Raw genomic sequence first — 23287 nt, 5'->3', positions numbered from 1 at the left:
CCGTCTCCTTCCTTGGAAACCATTAAAACCGGCATGAACGGTATGCTCGACCGAAGTAAGCGTACTCGTGTGCAGCGCACGTTCAACTGCTGTTGCTTGGCCTTGGTCGGCTATATGCTCGGTGCCGGTCGTACGGGGTTGTGTTTATGCTGTTTATGCCGAACCTGACTGTACACATACGCCCACAGGCCCATCCGTTCACAGGCCAAAAGCGCACACGTTTTTCCCATTTCCCAACGATACAAACCCCCTGCCGCCCACCAAACGCTCGATTACATCATTTTCTTATAATGTTATTTTAAACTCTACTACCTCTACTACTCTCCCAACCACCCGTCACCGCTTTGATTAGTCGGTGGCAAGAAATGCGCCTTCGTAGCGCATATTTGTAGCCCATTCGAGCAATGTGGCACCAATCCATTACCAGTGCTGGTGATTGAGAAAGCCGTCGAAGCGGGAAAAGACATTAAAATAATTTCATTTTGGCATTTGTTGATAGTTTCTGTATTGAATAAAAACAGTTTAAAAATCATCAAACACAAATACTAAACTAATTCATTTTCAATTAATGCAAAATAAAAAATAAAATTTTCTCCACATTGGATGGATGGAGACGCCCAGTCTTTTGTAGCTTTCACCAAACGGAGCACCGAACGGGCAACATCTGGGGTGGACTAATTTGAGTGGCCAGTGACCATCGCTTGTAACCCGCTTGCAGCGCATTAGCACCGCTTTTAAGCAAAACTATCCTATTGCGATCGAAAAACACAATCACCGTGATGGTGTGTGTGTTGGGGCAACTTTTTCGGATGCTGTCGGACAACGTCAACAAAGCCATCGTCGCACTCCACAGCCATTCGAGGCCATGTTGCACATGTTTGATCTTCCCCTGGTGCTGGCGCAGCGTACCGCATATTGTCGAAGCTAAAGTTCGTTAGCAAACGAATGCAACGGCAGGACAAAACAGGAAACAGCCCGTACATTCGGTGATTGTGAGTTCCACCCCTTCTACCAGGCATGGTCAGGGACTAACTTTTGTTGCCCCTTTGACAATAGGCGATGTTTTGTATTGCTAGTGGTGTTTGTGGTGCAAAAGTTGTGTACGGAGTTACAAAATGAGCCAAAAACTTGCCGTACCGTAGCCGGGGTTTGCACAATATTTGTTAAAGCTATTCACAATTGCTTTTTCGGTGTCATGTGAAAATTGTGTCTCTGTAATTAGCGTGCATCGTGTGATGTGTTACATTTTTATGATTCACGATCCAGTGGTTATTTAGTATCATTTAGTGGAGTTGCTTTTTCAGATTTTCTAAACAAAGCTTTTTGTTAATTGGTAACGAGAATTTCTTAAAAATAAGTGAAGCGATTGACCATTGAAATTCCTTACACCATTTACAGTGCATTTTAGCTTTGTGGTCAAACCCATTCCTGGAATAAATAATTACTATGTTCAGAGGGCGGTGCCGGTCTTCACACGACAATATTGATCCAAAAATTTTAGCCGGACCATTTCTTCCATTGCAAAGATGGACTATCGGGCTACGTGGCAACATTAAATCTAGTAAGCCAGAAATGACAGACATGATCTAGGAGGCCGTTACGCTCACTTTGAGAATCAATTTGTAACTTTAAAACTTCGTTAGTACTTTTCTAGACCAACATTTAAGGTACTTTTCCTTTAAAATATTCTCCTCAAATGCCATTTTTAGCATCACCCCATAATCGTAAGGGGTGTTGCGTATAACAACAATTTTTAGATAAAGCAAACAATGTTTTAATAATATAGCTTTTCTCATGATAAGATGAACACAGGTTCAATTAACAAATATTTGATCAATCCAAGTGATGAACAACAAAATCTTCAGTAGAATTAAATTACAAAATTGCTCGCCTCCTGGTTGTAATAAACTGTTCCATACGATAATGATACGTATACCCGCCACTACGTTAACGAAACAACTCCCAACATCTCAAGACACAAACCCCCAATGCTCATCTACATTTCAAATTAAATTAACTCAGCAAAATTTAATTTCAACCTCTCTTCGTATGCTGGTAAACGTGATTTCTTGTACGAAGCGAGCCCCACACTTTAATCTGTAAAGCAAACAAACGAGCGGGAATCCATTACCGGCACACTGCAGGACTTCTTACGAATGCATCAATGCATCCAATGCGGACGATGAACTGCACGAAAGAAGCTGGCGTAGCAAAGGGCCAGGTGAAGGTGAAAGATGAAAGCGAAGTTTGTTTATGACACCGTACGGTAAGTGGCTTCCGTTGCATCTCCGTGCGGCCGGAAGAATAAAGGCGCTAAAGCGACAGGCGAACGTATGTCTAAGGCAGGTTCCGGCGAGAAACGTCAAAGTCCTCCGAGTCTGAGTAGTGTGCATTTTGCAGTGTGCAAATCGTGTTATACTAAGCCAATTAATCTATTGCACTGTAATCAGCATAATAGATTACGTTCGATCGGCAACTGAATGGGTATTAATTAGTGTGTGCTTCCACCCGGTACGCGGTGGGCCCCGGACGAAGATGGGCTCCGACACGGGTGTCCGTCGCAACTGACACTGATCGTTGCATTATGATGTAATTAAAACAACGCACCATAATTGCGCTTGCACCGTGTGTCGAGGGCTACCAACCGACAATGTGGACAATGCTGATGGAGTTACAGCTACTCCAGGCACCAATTCCGGGGCCTGGTCGTATGTAATCTTAGTTTAAGTGTCGACTCACATCAATGCACGAATGGACTCTAATCAGATAACAAATAAATGCATGTATCGCAATTGGAATGTAAATCAAACCCCTGTTTTTTTGGTGATGTCCATGTTTTTTTCTGTGCTTTCTGCTCGGTTTGCAAAGCGATACATCTTTCGGACGCACGCAATCACACAGCCCGCATAATCGCTTGTAATGTAGATGGATTTGCATAAGTTAATTGTGGAGTTTGGTACAATCCGACGCGTAGCGTGCACCTGTAATTACCATAACCATAAATCTGTGCTCTCCTTTTCCCGATTGCGTCATAAATTGCAGTCGAATGGTGTGGGTTTTCTTTTTAAAAAAATTGTCTTCCCCCACAAAGACAAATCTCAGCGTAATCTCGACCGTGTAATTATGTTTACCTTTTGATTTCACTCACTCACGACGGGCAGGCGGGTTTTGGTTTTGGGGAAGAATTTTCAATTTGGTGGCCCACCACCGCCCACCCCCACCAGAAACCTTTATCGAAACACGATTGCTTTGCGGGAAAGGTTCACACCACCAAACAATAACGACACGCGGTTACTCACCTCATTATCCTTATCAGCGTCCTTAATGTGCTGGGCAATAAATCTTACCGCCTGTATTGCGGACAGCACCTCCGGTGATAATTGCTTCGGGATGACATTTTCCGCCTCGACTGGTGGTCGAACCGAGCGGTGTCCATGGTTGTTCATGTTGGTCCCGGGCAAATTTTGTGTTTTCGCCCCGAAACATCAGGCGAAACATAGTCGTTTTTGTGTTGATGCGTTTCGGACACGGTTCGTACCGGGCATGGTGCAAATAGAGGAAAACATAGAGGGAAGAAAAACAATTTTAGAAATCATCCTTGCTCATAGTCCGAGACGACCGGGCTTCGTCCATGTCCGACCCTGCATTGTTCGTGCGAGCTGGCACAACAAAGAATCGGTAAGAGAGGCCACCGAAAATAGCTCATAAAATAAATCAAAATTTAATTATAAATTATCACCCGGCGACCACAACGACGATGGGCGACAATTTTGGCAAAAGGTGGCACAGAGCCCCCCCCCCGTAAGAAGGTCCTTGCATGGGGGCAGAGTTCATGTGTAGATTGTGTATTTCGAAGGCTTTTAAAAGCCCATCAACTTACCTGAACCGTGCGAAAGATTAACTCCTATGTTATCGAAACTGTCACCACCTTCCTTAAACTCGCCGGGGAAATCACTGACGCTAAGGAAAGAAAGGGAGAGTAAAAGGAGAGAACACAGTTGGCGTATAAGTGAGCTAGCCCATCCGGTAATGAAGCGAGTATCCGGTTAAATGGAACCCAGTATCCTCCTCCCCCCTAGTAAAGCCGGAACAAATCCGTTAACCGTACCGTATCGACGTCACACGGGCACCCAAACCCCAAAGGAATGAAAACGGAAAAATCCGTACGGTACCAACCGGCGCTGCTATTCATCGGTTTTTCTCGCATCGGTACACCGGCGGCAACCTGGCGTGGCCCCCGTCAAACAAACTTAACCACGCACTAGCGATCCACCCATCCCGGAAGGTGGAAGATGGCCCAACGACAGTTTGATGCTATCATCATCATACATCTTTCATGCCACCACCACACACGACCACGAACGGTATCCATCTTATCGAGCCAATTTATCTGCCCTTTTCACGTGAAGCTTTCATGCGCAACGCAACACAACCAAGAAACGCAACGCAAGGGCTCCTGTGTTAGTTTGTTGTTTTTTTCTCTCTCTCCTGCTCTCTCCTCTACACACAACCCTCAGGGCTAATGAATTTAATAATAATAAAATAATGTATTTCTCCTGCAACATCATGTCGGGTACAAAACTTCGTGGTCTTCCTGCAACAACATTGCCCCGTTTGCCGGTACGTACTGCCAAACATCCCCTATTTGGTTTGCTTCCGCACGAGGCACGGCAGAGCAGTGGTACTCACACCGGATCGCTCAGTCAACCGTGCCAAAGTTGGGTTCGTCTGCATGTCTCCGTGTATGTGTAAGCGTATGTGTGTGTGCATTGTCGTGTTCGGCAAACTAACTAGAAAGTGCTAGGTTTAACAAACTGTACATGATGAAATGAAACTAACTTCATCCGACTTCCTACATGTGCATCTGCGCAACGGAATGTCATGCGGAAGGCACCCTGGCAGGCAACCCTGGTAGTACCCCGTGTATCCCATTTTGTTCAAATCCTTTGTGCGTCTGCATTCGTCTGTAGTGTGAAAACATGTTAAGTTGGTGGCAATACGTGCACGTGCGTGTAAAATGGTTATGTAAATTTGATTTTCCAATTTGAAGTTATTAATTCCGATGCACGATAGCTTGTTGTGCTGCCGGTAAAGAATGCATGTCGTTATCTTATTCGATATTGTGAGGTTCTGATTTTGGTTTGTTCGAAACAATGCTGGTAAGTGCTGGGTGCACTCAACGGATAAATGAAATATGAATTATTAATTGTGGTAGAGGTACGGTGAAGCTGTACCACGTTCTACACAATTGACTTCCCACTGGTGATGGGCTGCTGGGGATCGTTTCGTTTCTCAAACGGAACAATGGCAACTAGATTTGACTAAATAGTAACTTTTTCGTATTTTTTTTCTCGTCAGCTGTTTACGATCCCTGTCATCACTATGTCAGCTCCTTAAACAAGTGTTTTGTGGATTAAAGTCATAATGACTGAAATATTCGGTGATTCGTATCGATTCGTTCAATGCTTAGTCTCAGTAGCGGAGTAATCTTTTTGGAGCCCCAAGCAGAATGACAGTCGAGGCCCCTTGGGGATTGGGATTTGTGCAGGTTCTCCAGGTATTATTGGTACTCAAGGTCTCTAGCCTCAAACCCCCTATGGCCGGTTAGTTTGCGACCCCTGCCTAATGTCATGAAATATTGTATGTTTGTTGAGAGACAGTTGAGTTATTTTTCTTAACAAGTACCGATGGTGTGCATCCTACATCTTAAGTTGTAAAGCGAAGTATTGTTCCTAAGTTTAATTTCGAATCTATTGAGATTAATTTAGAGTTTAATTTATGCTAAAAATGTCTGGGTATAAGGACATAGGCCATATTCGAGAGTACTCTAATATACACCTAACTAAATTATAGTATGTTAAGTTTAATGCACAGGAGATTGCGAAAAACTTCTTAAATATTCTGCCCTAAGGTATTTTCTGTCACCTACGATTTCTTCAATATTAGACCAAAACGTGAGTTTTGCTTCCAAGAATGTTCAGCGAGGCCATTAATTCAGCCAGCTCTCGCCTTATTCTCGCCTTATTAGCGTTTCTTGTTTTAATTGTCGCTGATGAGCAAATAAAAAGCAAATTACCTATATGTTTTTTTTTTATTCTGAAAAGACGGCAAGGCCGTATTGCTTAATACTAGTGGAAGCTTATAACTAGAGGCTTAATCTAATATACAATTCACTTTCGTTAGAAGGCATTTCCTTCTCCAAACAGTGAAAGGTCATCTTATCCCGGGAGACGTATTAGTAGTAGGTCTACACAAAGTATCAAAAAGTTCAATAAGCAACATTTCGGCATCACAACATTACCCAACCTAGTTCCGTAGTTGTTTATTTGTATTCCGGACCACAACAACCATTGGAAGGTGCGATCGTTAATCAATTCGTTCCATTCCAATACTTCCCATCACTACAATGTACCTTTAGCTTCGGGGAGATGATTTACTCGTTTTATTGCTAATTTATAAGTACTTTTCGGTGGGCACACGCGGTGCGTAGTGGTTTCGATCGTAACGACGTGCTGGACGTTGGCAGGAGCAGAGAGCGAGACCAAGCTCGCCAACGCTTTTATATCCTGGTGCGAACGTGCACCACTAGCTGTCCTATTCTTATTTTATCCCTCGCCCTGTCTCCTAATACCCAAGGATCTTTTCGCCTGTTACGCCTTGTTTGCGCCAGGTGGCGTCCTGGTCGCTACAGTATTCCCCCCTTAGAGCGGTGTTATCGGTAACGCAGCGGAATATGTATTCTTCGGTTGGACCTGGTAACACCGGTCGATATATCGTGTCCTCTTCGTCGCAGGATAGATGGTGGTGGAACTGGTGTAACAGGCGGTGCCGGTGACTGGGGTAACGGTGCACCCGTCGGATGCGCGGCGCGAGACTGCTTTGTTGGCGATGCGCTAGGCGTGTTTGTCCGTTGTCTATGGCTCGTTTGCGGTTGCTCAGGTAGTAGCCGTTGGGTTGTCGGGAACGCCTGCACCGGATCCGTCGGTGGTGTTTCCCGTGGCGGTAGAGGCAGGGCCGCCGTATCCTCAACAGTGTAGGCCGGTTTCAGTCGGTCGACGGATATTAGCGAAGGTCGTCCATTTATTTGTATCTGAAAAAACTTAGGATTTCGTGTAAGTATTTTGTATGGACCACGATACGGGGTTGTTAGGGCAGGACGGACGATGTCGTTGCGAACAAATACATGGGTGCATTTGTTAAGATCGCGATGAACAAAAGCTGTTCGGTTGGTGTGCCAAGCGGTGTCAGGTGGTCGAATTTTGCTCATTGCTTCCTGTAATGTCCTGGCAAAATCGGATTGCTCAGCCAATACTGGTTGTGGTTGCCTGGAGAAAAATTCGGCGGGAATGGTGAGAGTCGTACCATACACGAGTTCGGCCGGTGATGCTTGGATGTCGCTTTTAAAAGTTGTGCGCAAGCCAAGCAGTATCAAGGGAAGGTGTTCACTCCACCTAGTCGAGTCCTTGCAACTAATCGCTGCTTTGAGAGTGCGGTGCCATCTCTCAATTAGCCCATTAGCTTGCGGGTGGTAGGCAGTCGTCCGTATGTGCTTCGTTCCGAGGGCTCGATTCAACTCGCTGAACAATGACGACTCAAACTGTCTTCCTTGGTCCGTTGTTACTATAGATGGAACTCCAAATCGGGCGATCCAATGATACAGCAACGCTGCGGTTACAGTTGATGCGGTGATGTCCGGTATCGGCACTGCTTCGGGCCAGCGGGTGAATCGGTCGATGATTGTGAGGCAGTATCGGTTTCCGTCACTTACTGGGAAAGGTCCGATAATGTCGATATTGATGTGGCTGAACCTGTCCTGCGTGGTTGGATACGGCGTGAGCGGGTTTTTGGTGTGGCGACTACCTTAGCACGTTGGCAAGCCAAACAGTTTCTCACGAATTCACGCGTCTCTCCTTTGATGTCCAGCCAGATAAATCGTTCTGTCATCAGTCGAACTGTGGCTCGTGCTCCGGGATGACTTATGTCGTGAACGGCGTGGAGCAGCTGTTTGCGGAAGGATTTGGTAATATACGGTCGAACTATTCCGCCAGGGCAGTCCGCGTATAGCGCTTTGGTGCTACCGGGGATCGGTGTCTTCTGGAGGAAAAGATCGGATTTCATTTTCTGGTTCAGTATCGCGATAAGCTCGGGATCGCGGGTCTGCTCGTCGGCTAAGAGTTCGAAGTCGATGGTCGGCGTTGCACGTCCCACTTCGATACGTGAAAGCAAATCGGCTGTAATATTTTGCTCCCCAGAGACGTGGCGTATATCGGTCGAAAATTGAGCTATAAAGTCAAGCTGTCTAGCTCTTCGCGGTGAGGCATTATCGTGCGTTTGTCGAAAAGCGTATGTTAAAGGCTTATGGTCCGTATAGATACGGAATTCCCTACCCTCTAACTGGTACCGGAAATGGCGTACGGCGAGATAAATAGCCGCTAACTCACGGTCGTAGGTCGAGTAATTCCTCTGTGCCTTTTCGAATTTCCTTGAAAAGAAACCTAGTGGTTGGAGTTGGTCGTTTACTCTTTGGTGCAGAACGGCTCCGGCGGCAAAATCGGAAGCGTCTGTCCAAAGCGAGAGTTCTGCGTTCTGGATAGGATGAACCAGCAATGCTGCTTGTCGAAGCTGCTCCTTGCAGCGAGTGAATGCTTCGGTCGACTGGGGTGTCCAGATGAGCGGTGTTTTATCCTTTTTTCGATTTCCAGGCGTCATTTCCAGTAAGCTGCCTTGCGTATCTAGGGCGTGTGGTAAGAAGCGACGGTAATAATTAACCATTGCGAGGAACTTTTTTAGCTCCATCACCGTTGTGGGTCTAGTTAACTCGGTGATAGCTGCTACGCGTTCCGGGAGAGGACGAATACCTTCCGCGTTCACTAGGTGTCCTAAAAAGGCGATTTCGGTCCGATTGAATTCACATTTGGCTGGATTGATGGCCAAATGGTGGTGCTCAAGGCGCTGGAATAACTGACGCAGGTGTTCGTGGTGTTCTTCTAGTGTCGATGAAGCGATAATCATGTCGTCGATGTACGGGAACACGAAGTCGAGTCCTCGAAGAACATCGTGGATAAGCCGTTGAAATGTTTGCGCCGCGTTTCTCAGGCCGAAGGGCATTGTGAGGTACTCGAACAGCCCGAACGGAGTCGTGATGGCAGTTTTCGGAATGTCGTCCGGGTGAATCGGGATCTGGTGGTAAGCCTTGTGTAGATCGACCTTTGAAAAGATTGTTTTGCCCTGCAAATTCATCGTAAAATCTTGGAGAAATGGTAAAGGATAACGATCTGGTACAGTCTTCGCGTTGAGAGCTCTGTAGTCGCCGCAAGGTCGCCACGTTCCATCTGCCTTCCTAGTCATGTGTAAGGGACTGGCCCAGCTGCTGTTGGAAGGCCGGCAAACTCCCATCTGTACTAACGACTCGAACTCGGCACGGGCGGCTGCGAATTTTTCGGGGGACAATCTGCGCGGACGAGTGAAGGTCGGGTGTCCTGTTGTCTCTATGCGGTGTGTGATCTCGGATTGCAGTTGTGTGCCTGGGGTGATAGGCGAGGTTAACCCAGGGAATTCCCTTAATAAGGAAGCTATCGGTGACGTTGAATCGCAAACCTTGACGGTTGGTTCCTCTGGATTACAGTTCGTAACCCCGGGCGTGCGGAGGTTAGTGTAGGCGTCTACAAGGCATCTGCTGCGAAGGTCGACTAGCAGGTGAAAATGTTCGAGAAAATCGGCACCGATAATGGCTGTGCCCACGTCGGCAATCACAAAATTCCACAGGAATTTTCGTCGCAAACCCAGATCTAAAGTCCGAAGCGACTCACCGTATACCGCGATTGGCGTGCTGTTAGCGGCGAAAAGTTTCATGGACGATGGTTTATGGAGAGCACCACTGTGCTCTCGTGGGATGACGGAGACGTCGGCACCAGTATCTATTAAAAATGGTTGGTTAGTTTTGCGGTCTACTATGACGAGGCGATGGGTTGTCGATGTAATAGAATGGACTGGTTGTTGCCGAATATCTCCCGTAGATTGTCAGGCAGACGTCGAAGGTTCATTGTTACGTTGCTGACGGTTAACAAATGAGCACGGAGCTCGGCAGTTGCGAGCTTGTTGACCGTAGCGCTGGTGATAGTAACACAAGTCGTTTTCGGCGATACTGGTGGGTTGGTTTGGCTGTGTGCGTGGGCGTGATCGCGATCGGATGCGTCCTCTATTCAATTGATTCAGGACAGCGTCTAAACGCTGCGTTAATTCCGCTACTTGTTTCGTGACGCGGTCCACTTCCCCACTTCGAACCTCTGACACCTGCTGGTATGTACCCGTGCCAGGGGCTGCTCCCCCGGTACTAGCGGTTGTCAACGCGGCGGGGTTTCCTCCTGAAACCCCTGGGTTCGGTGGACTATGCATCATCCTCGATTGTTAGTGTAAGAAAAGGGTGGATCTTACCTCATTTTTTTGTGATGACGGCGTCCTTGTAGCGAAGGCAGTAACCCAAGGGTAAGCGGCGTCCTTCTGGCGATAGCGGTAGCACGAGGGTAAGATGGCGTTCTTGTAGCGATGGCGGTAGCACGAGGGTAAGATGGCGTTCTTGTAGCGATGACGGTAGCACGAGGGTAAGCGGCGTCCTTACAGCGATGGCGGTAGCACGAGGTTCCGGGATCGTCGGCACCGGTCCGGCTGGGATTTCGATGGCGGTGCCACGTGGCGAAAGCGATGGCGGTTCCCTGCTCGGTTTTACGAAGGCGATGATGCACACACTGTGAAACACTGAAACACTGACACACACTATGTAGAGTGCACTAGGTGCTGATCGCAGCAGCGAAAACGTTGTCCTGCTTTTTTCGGGGTTTGACGACCCTGTCCGTACGCACTCAATTCCGCTGAGTGTGCGTGTGTGTCTTTTGCTCGTAGCGACGCGGCGCGTGTAGCGTGCGCTATCGATCGCTGTGCTGTTTATTTGTGTCGTATTAGGTACGCGCGGCACTTTACCCTATTACGCCCTACTGCACTACACACTACTGCACGTGGTAGCCCTACTCGAAAACGCACACGTTCGAACGCGGGACTGTATGCGGACGCGTAACTTTTTATTTTTTACCGTATACACTAGAACTCACGCGTATGTTCTATCACGTCGGGGTCACCAGTTTTAGCTTCGGGGAGATGATTTACTCGTTTTATTGCTAATTTATAAGTACTTTTCGGTGGGCACACGCGGTGCGTAGTGGTTTCGATCGTAACGACGTGCTGGACGTTGGCAGGAGCAGAGAGCGAGACCAAGCTCGCCAACGCTTTTATATCCTGGTGCGAACGTGCACCACTAGCTGTCCTATTCTTATTTTATCCCTCGCCCTGTCTCCTAATACCCAAGGATCTTTTCGCCTGTTACGCCTTGTTTGCGCCAGGTGGCGTCCTGGTCGCTACATACCCAATGTACCTAGCCGGCAAAGGATGCGAGTTTCTTAACGATAGCGATAACAGACATTCTACTGTTGTCACCTTCACATACCGCACCGTACCAAAAACATGGTCGATTGAATGTAGTGCTACTCCTGCCACAGTTTTCCAGTTTTCCCGCCCCTTCCCCCGAATGCATAACGCCCGAAATGGCAAACAGCATCGTTCGCCTATCGCTCATGGGCTAATTTCTTTATTAACAGAAAATAACTCCATCCACTCCGGGGGGGGGCGATGGGTGGCCCCCCGATAACGATGACACATTTTATGGATCATCGAACATTAAACGCAATTAACGGTTACGACAACGATAATGATCATTAGCAATGGAGCCGTCTCAAGCCGGTGCCAATTCACTCGAATATCGCTCCACGGAGCAGTTGTTTTTCGCCCCGAAATGGACAAGCGCAAAGAGCAAAACGGGAGGGAAAGATGAACTCACAAGAAAGCACACAACCTGCACATTAAAACGGTACACGGCAAAATTGCATCAAACGAGATTTGTGTGCGTGCCGGTGGTGGTGGAAAACATGGCGCTGCATGCTGATTACCGATTCCCGATTGGATGGTACCTAGAACGTGGCTCCGTTGGCTTGCTTGCGCATTGTATTGATAAGCAAAAAAAAGGGAAAAGATAAGAACAAAAATGGTAAAAAAACCGCTCGCACCGAAAGGAAACTGTAACCTAGACACACCCACCGATAAGGACCGAAATGCGGCTCAAACTTTACGACCGGACTACTGCAGGGGGCCATCATTTGTCACTCAGCGTTCGCGCTAAATCCGATATACCACGTGCCCTACCGTGATACAGTAAGACGGGTTCCTTGGGCTCCCCTCCCCACCCCCGGGTCCAACTTACCTCATTTCGATTTCGTTCGTGTAGCCATTGCTGGGCGTTGAATCGTCGTAATCTGGCAGCGTGTACTTTGCCCGGCGCATCATCAAGATCTTGGGCATTATCTCCAGAAACAGCCTCCGGACGAAGGGTGACATTTTATGTGTCGATGTGCTCCTGCAAGCGAAAAATTGAATTGATGGTTATGGGTACTGGGTTTTTTTTTTACTTACAGAGCCCCCCAACCCCTTAACGGATGTGACACGACACGCTCATTGAGGGCGTCCCTCAGAAATGGCCATCAAATGGCCGATAGAAAGGTATGAAGACATTCAACACCGAATGCTTTGCACCTTTCAAACTCTCAAACTCCGTAGCAAAAGTAATGCAAATAATGTGGCCCCTCCGCTTTACGCAACTCACGCAAAATATCGTGATCGAATGCCGGAAAGGAGTGCTGGAAAGCAGAAATAAAACACACACACGGAGAAAACGTGTCAGTAGATAAAAACTTGCGGCGAAATGAATAAAACACTCAACCGCCATAAAAACCGTACACATCCGGACATCCTTAACGCGTCGTCCGTCGGCGTTCAATCGCGCCTCGGTTTGCACATTAAAAAAAAAGAAGCTTAACTTCCACACGACGTGCTCCAAGGATTACGACTACGATGGGCGTTTCGAGTCAAGGTCGCAGGCATCTTCGGTCGGCCACACATGATGGATGGATCATGCATAACCCACCGCCACACTGGATGATGGCTACTGTCCCTGAGACTCCATGGTGTGACCCTTGGCCAAGGGAAGTAACAAGTGTTAATTACATTACCCGACAGCGTGTGGCGTACGTGTCGCGTGTGTAAGGCGTACCACCCGTAAGGGTTAGTAGTGTGATCCCGGTGTGCGTAACTCCGAAACCGAAAAAACTCCGTTCAAATCTTAAAGCTCCGGGCGGTATACATTCCATTTTAATGGAGGGGAAGCATAATTTTAATATGCATTGCCTATGGTCAATGGTTGACCGCAGGAAACAAATAAAAAAAAACACTCACACACGAAAGGTGGAAAAATATGTCCGCCTTTTTTTATGGGAAGAAACACAACCGTCGACTTTATGGCCCTGCTCGGCCACCCACTAATGTGGAACCCGCAAGAGTCATAAATTTGTCCCCCGGCCGGTACGTACGTACCGTCGGCAATCGGAATGGACGTCGGAAGCCGGGCAGTGGCAGACCGCTTTGGATGGTGCTGTAAATTACATGCCATCGTCACATTACTACGCATGCATATAATTACAGCTGCCTGCAATCGGGACTTTATTAAATTATTTATCGTTTTCCCATGAGGATACGATGCCATCCTGTGTGTTACGCGCAAGGGAGGTGGGGGGGATTTTATTGATATGGTGATGATGGGCAACATTTTACAACCCCAAAATGTTTGGCATTAAATTTTTCAATAGCTTTGTGAAGCTTCGGTGGGGATTATACAGTACAATGTCATATAAATTTCTTTCTTGCGGTAATGATCAATTTGACATCGCATAACGCTGTGTTGTTGCGAAACATAATTTAAACATTAGATTGAGACCGGTGTTCCCTGGGATTCTCTGGCTTGCGAGAACAGCATTATGTTGGGCCTCGTAACTATGGTAACCTTCAACTATGTGTATGATATAGAAATGACTGGCTAATACAGAAAGTCACCGGAATATATTTGAATCTTACTATTTAATCTTGTATATTAAAACTTCTGTAGGGCAAACACAACCCGAATTCCCGAAATCCTAGACAAGGCAATGTACGGGATTCCAAATCTGAAGATGTTCTAACTTCTTCTCTACACGGGCAAAAGACATCACCAACGGGACCAGCTTGTCTTAGCTATTGGTCTCAAAAATTCAAACTACTGGTCTTGCAAGTAAGCAGGAACTTTACATATTAATAAATCTATTTAATTTGATAGAAGTGACTGTGTATGTAAGGATAATGAAGGAGCCACTAACAATTAACTATAAACCCACCAGACTAGGGAGGCTTCTGTAGACTGGTATTAGGTCTTAAATGTTGTCCACACAGCCGCGGGATGTTTGATAAGAGTGATGATGTTGACTATATCAACCCGTTACCGATAACACTGTTTGACTCAGACTCAGACACTCTCATCTGAAAAATATTATCTCAGATGTCAAAGCCTTTCTAGTTGCATCAGAGGCTGTTCAAGCTCCTCGAAGACTCTATGAGGAAAGTAAGTTGGGTGGACCCCACTAGTGGTCACAAGATTTGAAGTTGCCTAACCTACTGGTGTCATCTTTCTTCGAGGGCCCTCTGCCCCAAGCGACCCAACTTCATCAATCGTTTATTCCACCAGATACTTTGGGAAACCGAGGTTCTCGATGTCTCTTCCGCAGCCGCAAAGTCCGGTATAAGGATGATCTGTCCCTGAGATGTATACAGCTGTTTCGTCATATTTATTGGACATTCTATCTGTCCAAAAGTCATGATGATGTCAATGATGCAATTAAGATACCATGAAGACATCTGAGACTGACGCTTAAATGTATGAAGCGTGTATGAACTTAAGTACGACCTGCACCGAAAATTTGTACGTGATACACTTCTCTTAAGAAAATTCCTCTAAAATACCTATATCTCTGACAATTGCAAGTCTCGCTCTTTTGCATTCCGCTACTATCAATTTTCAATTGCCTTTTTTAACTTGGAAAAAGCGTCTTCAGAATCGGTTACAAATAGGTTCGACGTCTTCAAGGCAATCGATACTTACCTGTACCAGACGTTGAGTACGCAAACGGTCGTCCAAACCGATAACGATACAAGGATCATCGTGAAGAGCAGATACTTGCCCAACAGTGGCACGGCTAGCGATGTCGGAGGGATGATTTCGGCCAGCAGCAAAAAGAACACAGTCAGTGACACCAAAATCGAGATGCAAAGCGTGACCTATTGGGCCGAACAGAAGAAAAAAACGGTTGAAAACGGAGAAAGCGTGTACAAGTGGGCAGAGTTGAAGTTGATTGATTGACCTTTTGGTCGTTTTTTGTGGCTTGATGTTTTTTTTTTGTTTTGCGTTTTGTTTTGTGTAAGATTCACTTCAACACACTTCACACTCAACAACGTTCCGAGGCGGAAGTGTGCGGACAATGGATGAAACAACAACAAGCCAAAGGTAACGTAACCAAAGGTTCGTGAGGAAATTGCGTACCTTCTCGCCCGAATCGCTCGGCAGATAGAACACCAGCACCGTCAGGAACGTGATACCAACGCAAGGTATGATCAGATTGACCGTGTAGAATAGCGTTTTTCTTCTCATCGTAAGTTTGAACGTGATGTCTGGTGGGTAATGGAGAAAGCATTAGACATAAGCAATTCAAACAACACACTTTTCGGAAAAAATGCTCCTTCTTCTTCTACAAACCTGAGAACGGTTCGGGACAGCAGGGGTAGTACTCCTCATTGCGACTAGCGGGGACTTCCAGGATGTCCCATTCGACCGATAGGTAGAACTCACTCAAATCAATGCCAATCTGCACGAGATTACTGCCGGGGATCTAGAACAGCAAGATTTTAATACAATCATTAACGTAAAGTGAGTTCACTCCCTACTGTGCGCCCTGAAGTACCTGATCTAGATGACGCAGTTCCACCTGTGCACCGTTGTACGTCCACGAGCCAAACTTCATCAGGCACGTCTGTTCGTCGTACGGAAAGTACTCGACGTTCATCTCGCAGGACGATTTGTAGATTGCCGGCGGTTCCCAAAATACCTCCCCGGTGTACTTCAGTGTTGCCTTCGTCATGAGTGTCACCTCATAGTTGCCGTCCCAGTTATTGTACAGCACAATGTCCGGCAGCCAGATCTGTTCCGAAGGGACGTACAGCATCTCCACGCCACCGTACTCCTCCGGATCCCATTTGAGCTTGTAGTCGAACCATTTCTGCTTCACCCACAGATTCGTGGTCATCACCTGATTTCGCAGGCTCACTTCAATTAGCTGTGACAGCTTCAGCCCGAGCCACACGGTCAGCGTTTCGGTGTTATTCACCACGGGCCGTATCAGGCGGTTGTAATTGCTAAGCAGATCGTCGTACAGTCTTTTGGCGTCCGGGTTCGCTTCGATATGTGCAACCGATGCTACCGGAAGAAAAACGAGCAGACATTTACATTTGGTGCGAATTGTTTTCCACTGGCGTGTTTGTTTGCTCTAGCACAGCAAAGCCTTTACACACGCCCAGCGTTTTATGCTTGACCTACCCTGCGCTGAGCTGGACGCGACCAGACAAAGGAGCAATACTTTCGCATTCAGCATTTTGATGCAAAATTCGGTGGATATCAGCTTCATTTTGCGATTTCTTTACTGCACACCAATCACTCCTGGATATTCACAATCACTGCTGCTCATCACACTTTTGACCCGTTTGCTAACCATCCAGCACGCCCATCCGTGCTGCTTGGCGTGGAAAAACCTCGGAACGGATGCTGCAGGAAGGAAAATTCAGCATCAAAACGGTACACTCCCGTGTAGCGGGTGAGAATAGAGAAAAATCGATAAGCACCACCACGATGAGAACATCTCTCGATCAGAAAGCCCCAAAAGCTCTCCCGGTTACGCTCCGGACGAAAGTTTGGTGCGCATGCGTTTGTTTACAAAACAATTCGCATTCCGCGCGAAGCACGTGCTTTCGTTTATCAACATTCCTAGCCGCTTCAACTGGGTCGCACCAGAAGGACGAGAAGGACGCAAAACCACGTGTTACGTTTGAAAGTGTCTTTTTCACGAAAACGCGTAACTACGCACGTGCTTCTCCTTTATTTATCCGTCTTTTTTTTCAAATAAACCGTTGGAAGCATACATCCAGTAAATGATAAAAAAATATTGCTATAAAAAGTGAGCTTTTCCTCAGCCTGCTTTGCTCTTTAGAAGGATATACAATCATAGTTCAAATAATAGGCGTACGTACATTACATTCCATTACATAATTACATCGGAAAAGAATCAACAGTTTGTGATATCATCTTTAATCATCTCCGTAGCTAACTAACGTAACATTTGAAACATTTTTGTTTTCTCTACCACTTTCCCTAGCGACTGTAGAAACATTTAAACAACTGCAGCTGCACGGTTTAGATGCCACAGCGCCACAGAAAGTATACGCGCTCCATCGCAAGCAGTTACCGTCGGCAATTGGGGACGTGCAATTTATTAAATAAATCAATATTTAACACAAACCAGTCCAGGAAGATGAGAGGCTAATAATAATATCGGGGTGTGTGTGTGTGTGTGTTATAAGCAGTACAAATATAAATTAGTCAAAAATCCCAGAGATATACGGTGTGCACACACCTACACCATCACGGCGTGAACCACGGAAGCGAGAGAATGCATACTCGTGCATAAATGGGGACAGCGCAGCAATACACGTGCTTATCTGGATTGCGTACGTGGAGGGGAATTTCATTCTAGCTGCACAGCGACGCGATATATCATGACCGTAGCATACAACGCCTAGAGCGTGAAGAAGTTGCATAGCGGGTGGCCAGTTGGTCCGATTCAGGCTATGCACCATTGTCTATACCGGCCGTCAGTTCGATTCCGAGCACCACAAAGTTGTTTAACTCCTTCAGCGTTTGCAAATCCACGGATGCCATCAGCGATTGGTATCGTTCGTCGCCGATTGTGTTTTTCAGTACTACAAGCTAAAAACGACAACAACCAAAATGTTAGAAATCGAAAGAAAGGTTCCCAGCAACATCCGCGTGCGGCATATTTCCAAAGATCCCACTACTGCATTACCTGATTCTGTAGATAGTCTTTTAGCACAATCACATGCACCGGGTCGTGTATGCAGAACGCTCGACAGCGGCTAAAATGGGGCGTTTCGTCCTGTACCATATCGGAATCGATGAACCCATACCCGAACAGGGTCACGCCTATATTGTCCTTGTTTTCATCATCGATGACTAGCGAGCTGGAATGGAATGCAATAACGAAGATTGTGTTGCCGTTTAGAAAAGGAGTTGCGACACTTATCCCGCCCATCCCATCACTTACTCCACTAACGTATCCTGAGAGCACATGTCCATTACATCGTTCAGCACCTCGGTAACGTTCGTAATGATGCCGGCAAAGTTCTTAAAAATCACCTCGTTCGAAACGGTCAGCAAACTGCTCAAGGCCAACGCTAGCAGCTTTCGTTCCTCCAGTGCCGTTACCCGCCGCATATCCTCCAGCCAGGCGGTCAGTATTTTTTCCAGCGCATCCTGTGCCCCCGTTTCGGAAAGTACGACACTAAACGTTACCTGATCGTTAACCAGCACGCGTGACATGATCTGCAGGTACATCTGCAACACTTGCGGGAAGTTTGTTTGTTGGTAGTACGATCTGCGAAGAAGAAATGAAAGACACAGGCACATACATATTAAAGAGGATGAAACAATGAACAATGTGTTAATTTACATACCGAAACACTTCCACCAAATACGGTCGAAGCAAATCGATGGCAAACTTTGGTACCGTCTGTAGCAGCGTGAGGAAGAAGCGATTTATCAGCACCACACCGTCCGCGCGTAAATCCGTCAACAGGTATTGGCATGTTTTAACAATCTCCTGACCGTACCTTGGAAGAAATACTTCTGCACCGAGAAACACGTACGCCTGCACTATCGCCAGATATATGTTCATATTGCTAGATGATTGCTCTGGAACGTTATCGATTAAATGTTACCGTTTATCTTACGGTTTAGCGGTCTGAGCGTTTTGGGCCACTTACGTATTAGAGGTATTAAATTTTCACACAGACTAAGCAACTCCTGGTTCATCGTGCGACTGTAGTGCACAACCACAACCCACAGTTCCAGTCCTTCCTCCAGCAGATACACGTGCGACGGATCGTTTACATTCGTGCTCATCTCTATGATCTGATAGATAAATGCAACGATCGGTTCCGACGACGGTATTTCGTACAAGGCTTTTATTATTTGCAACTAAAAACGACGAAATGATGAAAAAAACATGTGTAAGAAAGAGAGAATTAAGAAAATTACACGTGGTCACTCACCAAAGTGGAAATAATTGCACAGCGCAGCATATTGTGCTCGCGGCTTTCTTCCCACAGCAGCGGTAAATACTGCACCAGGCTCTGCACATCGATCCGGATGGACATGGACATCTTTTCGATGATGATCGTCATTACGTACAGTATGGTCATTTTCGTTTCACACTCCACCGCTTCCTTCAGCAGCCCGAACAGCAACGCGATCGTCGGTTCGAGAAACTCCAGAAACTGCTCGGCCACAAACTCAAAGTCATCCATGATGCTGCGAAGGCTTCTGCAAAAGGTACGAAATGAAGGAAAAAATAACGATGTAATGACTAGCGTTAACACATTTGTCCAGTAGAATTGCCTTACTTGGAAGCAGTCAAACGAACGGCCAAATCCTCTGAGGGCTGCAGCAGCTCTAAACACGCCTGGTACACTTGAGGGCGTAACGCTTTCGAGAACTTAACGCAGGTCCATTGCCCGACAAGCCAGATGATGCGCTTGCGGATGATCCGGAAGTTGTGTGATTTAAACTTGAGTTCCTCGAGCAGCTGCCGAGAGAACCATTCGTCAAAGTTAACCTAAAAATATAAAACAAAAACACACTCACATAACTTTCCATCCACTTCCTTCACAAATAGCTACAGTTCGAGGGGAATGCATGTGTCCTTTTCTTAGGTTAAAAGCAAAGCTCCCAAACTACACTACCTTAGCCTTTGCTTATATACGCCAGCAAACAGACCCGTCTTGCAGATTTATGCATAGTCACGTTAAAATACCACACTCGTTGCTACAACATCGTTTATAAAACGAAAAATTACTCTTTAAATTACTACATTAAAAATACGCACTCACGAGTGCACAATGACGCTTGAGGACAAGCACCCGAACCTAACCGGGCATCAGCGCTAACTAAATGGGACGCAAACGTTCCCCGTCGAATCGAAGGTACACATCGATCCAGGGTGCACAAACAAAAGCTTCTAATCGCATTGAGGGATAGCCTGATTTCTACCGGATGGCTCCAGAATGTAAGTAGTGCTGGTGTAATTGTAAAGCTGCCAACACACAAATACCAAAAGAACCGAAGAACCGAAACGCTCGATCTATCGATCGTGTAAAATCGGGTACAAATGGCGTGAAGCTATTTAACAAAGGTAAATAACCGCACACGCCTGTCGGTAGTGATCTTTTGCTTGCTTGGCTTGAATTTCATGCTGTTGCCAACAATTTCCAATATTCTATCTTCTTTTTTCCATCTGTTCGTAATTATTTACCCATTATTTCACCCTCAGAGTTCAAATATATTGTAATCAACCGATCAGAGTTTAAAATAAGAACTAAAGTAAATGAACATCGAAATTAATTATGAAAACAATATATACCTGCTGTGCTTAATTAATCTTTTGAAAAGAGTCATTTGCATCAATCATCACTGAAGAATCATCCAAATCATGAGTTGACTCTCTAAAGATTCATGAATCAACTAAGGTTAATGGATGTTCATAAAAGCTTCGATCTCCACAGATTCACAGATTCAGATTAATCAACCTGTAAACATTACAAAAGCATTTAAGATCACTAAATTAATGACATCGAATATAGCGAATGAGAATTGCGAATAGATTTAAACTCTTCCATTATTCAACAAAAACAACTGACGCAAGTCAAACACCACATTACCCGGCATACCATTATCAGTTCCGGTTGTTTGCAAGAACCGTTATCGCAACTCACGTACGGAACAAGTGACACGCGGCGTGCCCGTTTTCCAAATTGGTGGGAAAAGAGAAACATACACCTTCTTGTTGGCCAGCCGCGGATTACAGCCGCATTGCGACCTCATACATACCTCATCAAACAGAATGAATGCCGCTAGCCCGGTTGCGTTGTAGATCGAATCCTTTATCAGCAGATCGTTCATGTCGGAGTTCTCTGTGAGGTTTATCGATTGGGACTTCAGTATGTATTTGCGCAGCTCCTCGATCATCGTTACGCTGAACTTTTGGAAGAGGATCATGTAGAATGCTTCGGCAGAGGACTGAAAAAAGAAGACAGGTTTTGCAGGTTCGAGATGGTTTCAGAATTGATGGGATACATTTTCTTCCACAGAATACCTACACGTAGATTGTACTTCCACGAATCACCACCCTCGTCGGACGTGTACGCTTCCGGATCCGTGTCCCACTGCTCAAACTCATCCGGCGTTAGCAGGAAGTAGTGCATTATAAGCTTCTCCAGTATGTAGCTTAATCGTTCGCACGTAAAAAAGTCCATCTTCGCACTGTTCACACGTTCTGTTGGTGGAGAAGAAGGAAAGATTATATTATTTACAACAAATTCGAAATGTCTCAAGCAACGTACACACAGGCGTACCTTTCGCTTCCCCGGCAAGATTGTTCGACGCGCGCGGTAGCAAATCTAGCTTGACTGCACTCGGTGACAGTATTCCCTTCAGCAGGCAGAGGCACTGAATGGCAAAGTTGGGAAATGTGATTACATTGTCCTCGAAGATCATATTCGTTCCCTCGTGGAACACATAGTTAAAGCAAAACTCGAACGATATCGGTACAAAGGACGAAAACACGTCCGGATGGGTTTCGTAAAAAAGATTCAGGAACTTCATATGCTTCACGATAAACTTGTCCAGGTTGACGGTCAGTTTGCGCATCATCTCTATTGCTTCATTGTTCATCGTGCCGGGCGTTGCATTGCTTTCCGCTTCGCGCAACATTCGCTTCACCCGCATGCGACACTCGAGCAGATCCTTCAACCGTTGAAACATTATCCGTATCAGCATCATACAGCCTTCCGACTTGAGCGGATCCACAATGCCGTAGATCGTGAGCTTTTTCAGTATGCGCAGCGAGAAGATGGCCTTCTCCAGATTGGCTGAACACACCTCGATGGCACAATTCTGCTCGCAGATGTTGGTAAAGAACAGCTGCGTAAAGCCTTCCCAGAGATTTAGCACAAAGTCGTACCAGGTGACGGCAACGTTTTGAAACTGTTGGCGATCGCGTGGAATGCGCTTCGAGCACAGCACCTTGACGATGTGCAGCAACACTAGCAATCCTCGGTGCTGTACGATCATATCCTCACTCTGGACCGCTTTCACCACCGTCGGTATGAGCTCCTTCCATTCCTGTGGTCCTTCGTATCGGCTAATGTTCGCTATAAGGACCGCTATTTGGACTGCTATCTGCTGCACGGGTTCGTTGAATTTCATCAGCAGCAATCGTTTTATTTCCTGTTTCTCCTCGCGAGATATTGCACTACAAATAGAAAGAAAAGCAACACATCAAATGATGCTACAAATCTCTACGGCAATTTGCCATTATCGCCGGCATTACTTTGGTGCATTCTGTCGCCAATACTTGAGTACACCGTTTTTAAAGTACAGCGATGCCATCCACCGTACACCGCCGTCGAGGGATTGGTTGGAGAAAATGTTAACCAACGTCAGATGAAACCCGGGCTGTATCTCCCACTCGGCCAGCTTCTGTTCGGCCGGCTTCAGCATCTGTGCATCCTGGCTGCATGCGTACTGTAGCGCCTCGTAGACAGCCGACTCTGCCGACATATTGCTTTTGTTTTGGTTGTTGTTTGGGCGTGTTCCACTATGCAATCTGCGACCTCGTATGGGAGAAACTGTACACATATTATTAGGACATGGCCAACCGACCACTACACGACACATTTCACTGTGGTGTACGCTCTCAGCAGAACACAGATGGGTTCACGAGTCTGTCTGCATTAACATTCTTACCGCTGTGATGACACAGAGTACCAACTTCCGTGCTCCGGCACGGAACGAACCACTACCGCTGTCGCCCGATTGCACAATCCTTGCAACTCCCAGTGCAGTTACGTTTCTTTGGCCGTACAATCTAATTACCGACAGCACCCCCTTGGCTCGCGCAGCATTCGGTGTGCTGTCGCTTTT

The 23287-nt window shown here is 46.4% G+C and overlaps 2 protein-coding genes across 3 annotated transcripts in view; both read right to left on the bottom strand.

The window, feature by feature from the left end:
* LOC128310243 (acetylcholine receptor subunit beta-like 2) overlaps positions 1-16643 on the bottom strand; it is a 30357-nt gene extending 13714 nt beyond the window's left edge. Inside the window, exons 1-8 of the mRNA XM_053046834.1 lie at positions 16556-16643; positions 15924-16435; positions 15719-15851; positions 15506-15633; positions 15068-15243; positions 12308-12460; positions 3881-3960; positions 3300-3409 (exon numbers count right to left, since the gene is read on the bottom strand). Of these exons, the coding sequence (XP_052902794.1) occupies positions 3300-3409; positions 3881-3960; positions 12308-12460; positions 15068-15243; positions 15506-15633; positions 15719-15851; positions 15924-16435; positions 16556-16643 (1380 nt within the window). The remainder of the gene's footprint in view (positions 1-3299; positions 3410-3880; positions 3961-12307; positions 12461-15067; positions 15244-15505; positions 15634-15718; positions 15852-15923; positions 16436-16555) is intronic.
* Positions 16644-17482: 839 nt separating this feature from the next.
* LOC128310242 (importin-11) lies at positions 17483-23264 on the bottom strand. 2 transcript variants are annotated; one of them, XM_053046833.1, is made up of 12 exons: positions 23111-23264; positions 22695-22970; positions 21718-22616; positions 21463-21638; positions 21194-21382; positions 19711-19922; positions 19360-19630; positions 19072-19285; positions 18763-19000; positions 18354-18683; positions 18096-18270; positions 17483-17998 (listed from the first exon to the last, which is right to left on the bottom strand). In XM_053046833.1, exons 2-12 carry the CDS (start codon positions 22922-22924, stop codon positions 17858-17860), a joined length of 3075 nt encoding a protein of 1024 aa, XP_052902793.1. In that variant the 5' UTR covers positions 22925-22970; positions 23111-23264; the 3' UTR covers positions 17483-17857. The 2 variants fall into 2 exon arrangements, with proteins under 2 accessions (XP_052902793.1, XP_052902792.1); XM_053046832.1 differs by having other exon boundaries at positions 22695-22992; positions 23111-23261.
* Positions 23265-23287: the final 23 nt, after the last annotated feature.

The sequence above is a fragment of the Anopheles moucheti genome, chromosome 2 (genome assembly GCF_943734755.1).
Source record: "Anopheles moucheti chromosome 2, idAnoMoucSN_F20_07, whole genome shotgun sequence".
Taxonomy (NCBI): Eukaryota; Metazoa; Arthropoda; class Insecta; order Diptera; family Culicidae; genus Anopheles; species Anopheles moucheti.
Note: the sequence above shows the minus strand (reverse complement) of the source record. Positions and strands in the feature narration are given on the sequence as shown.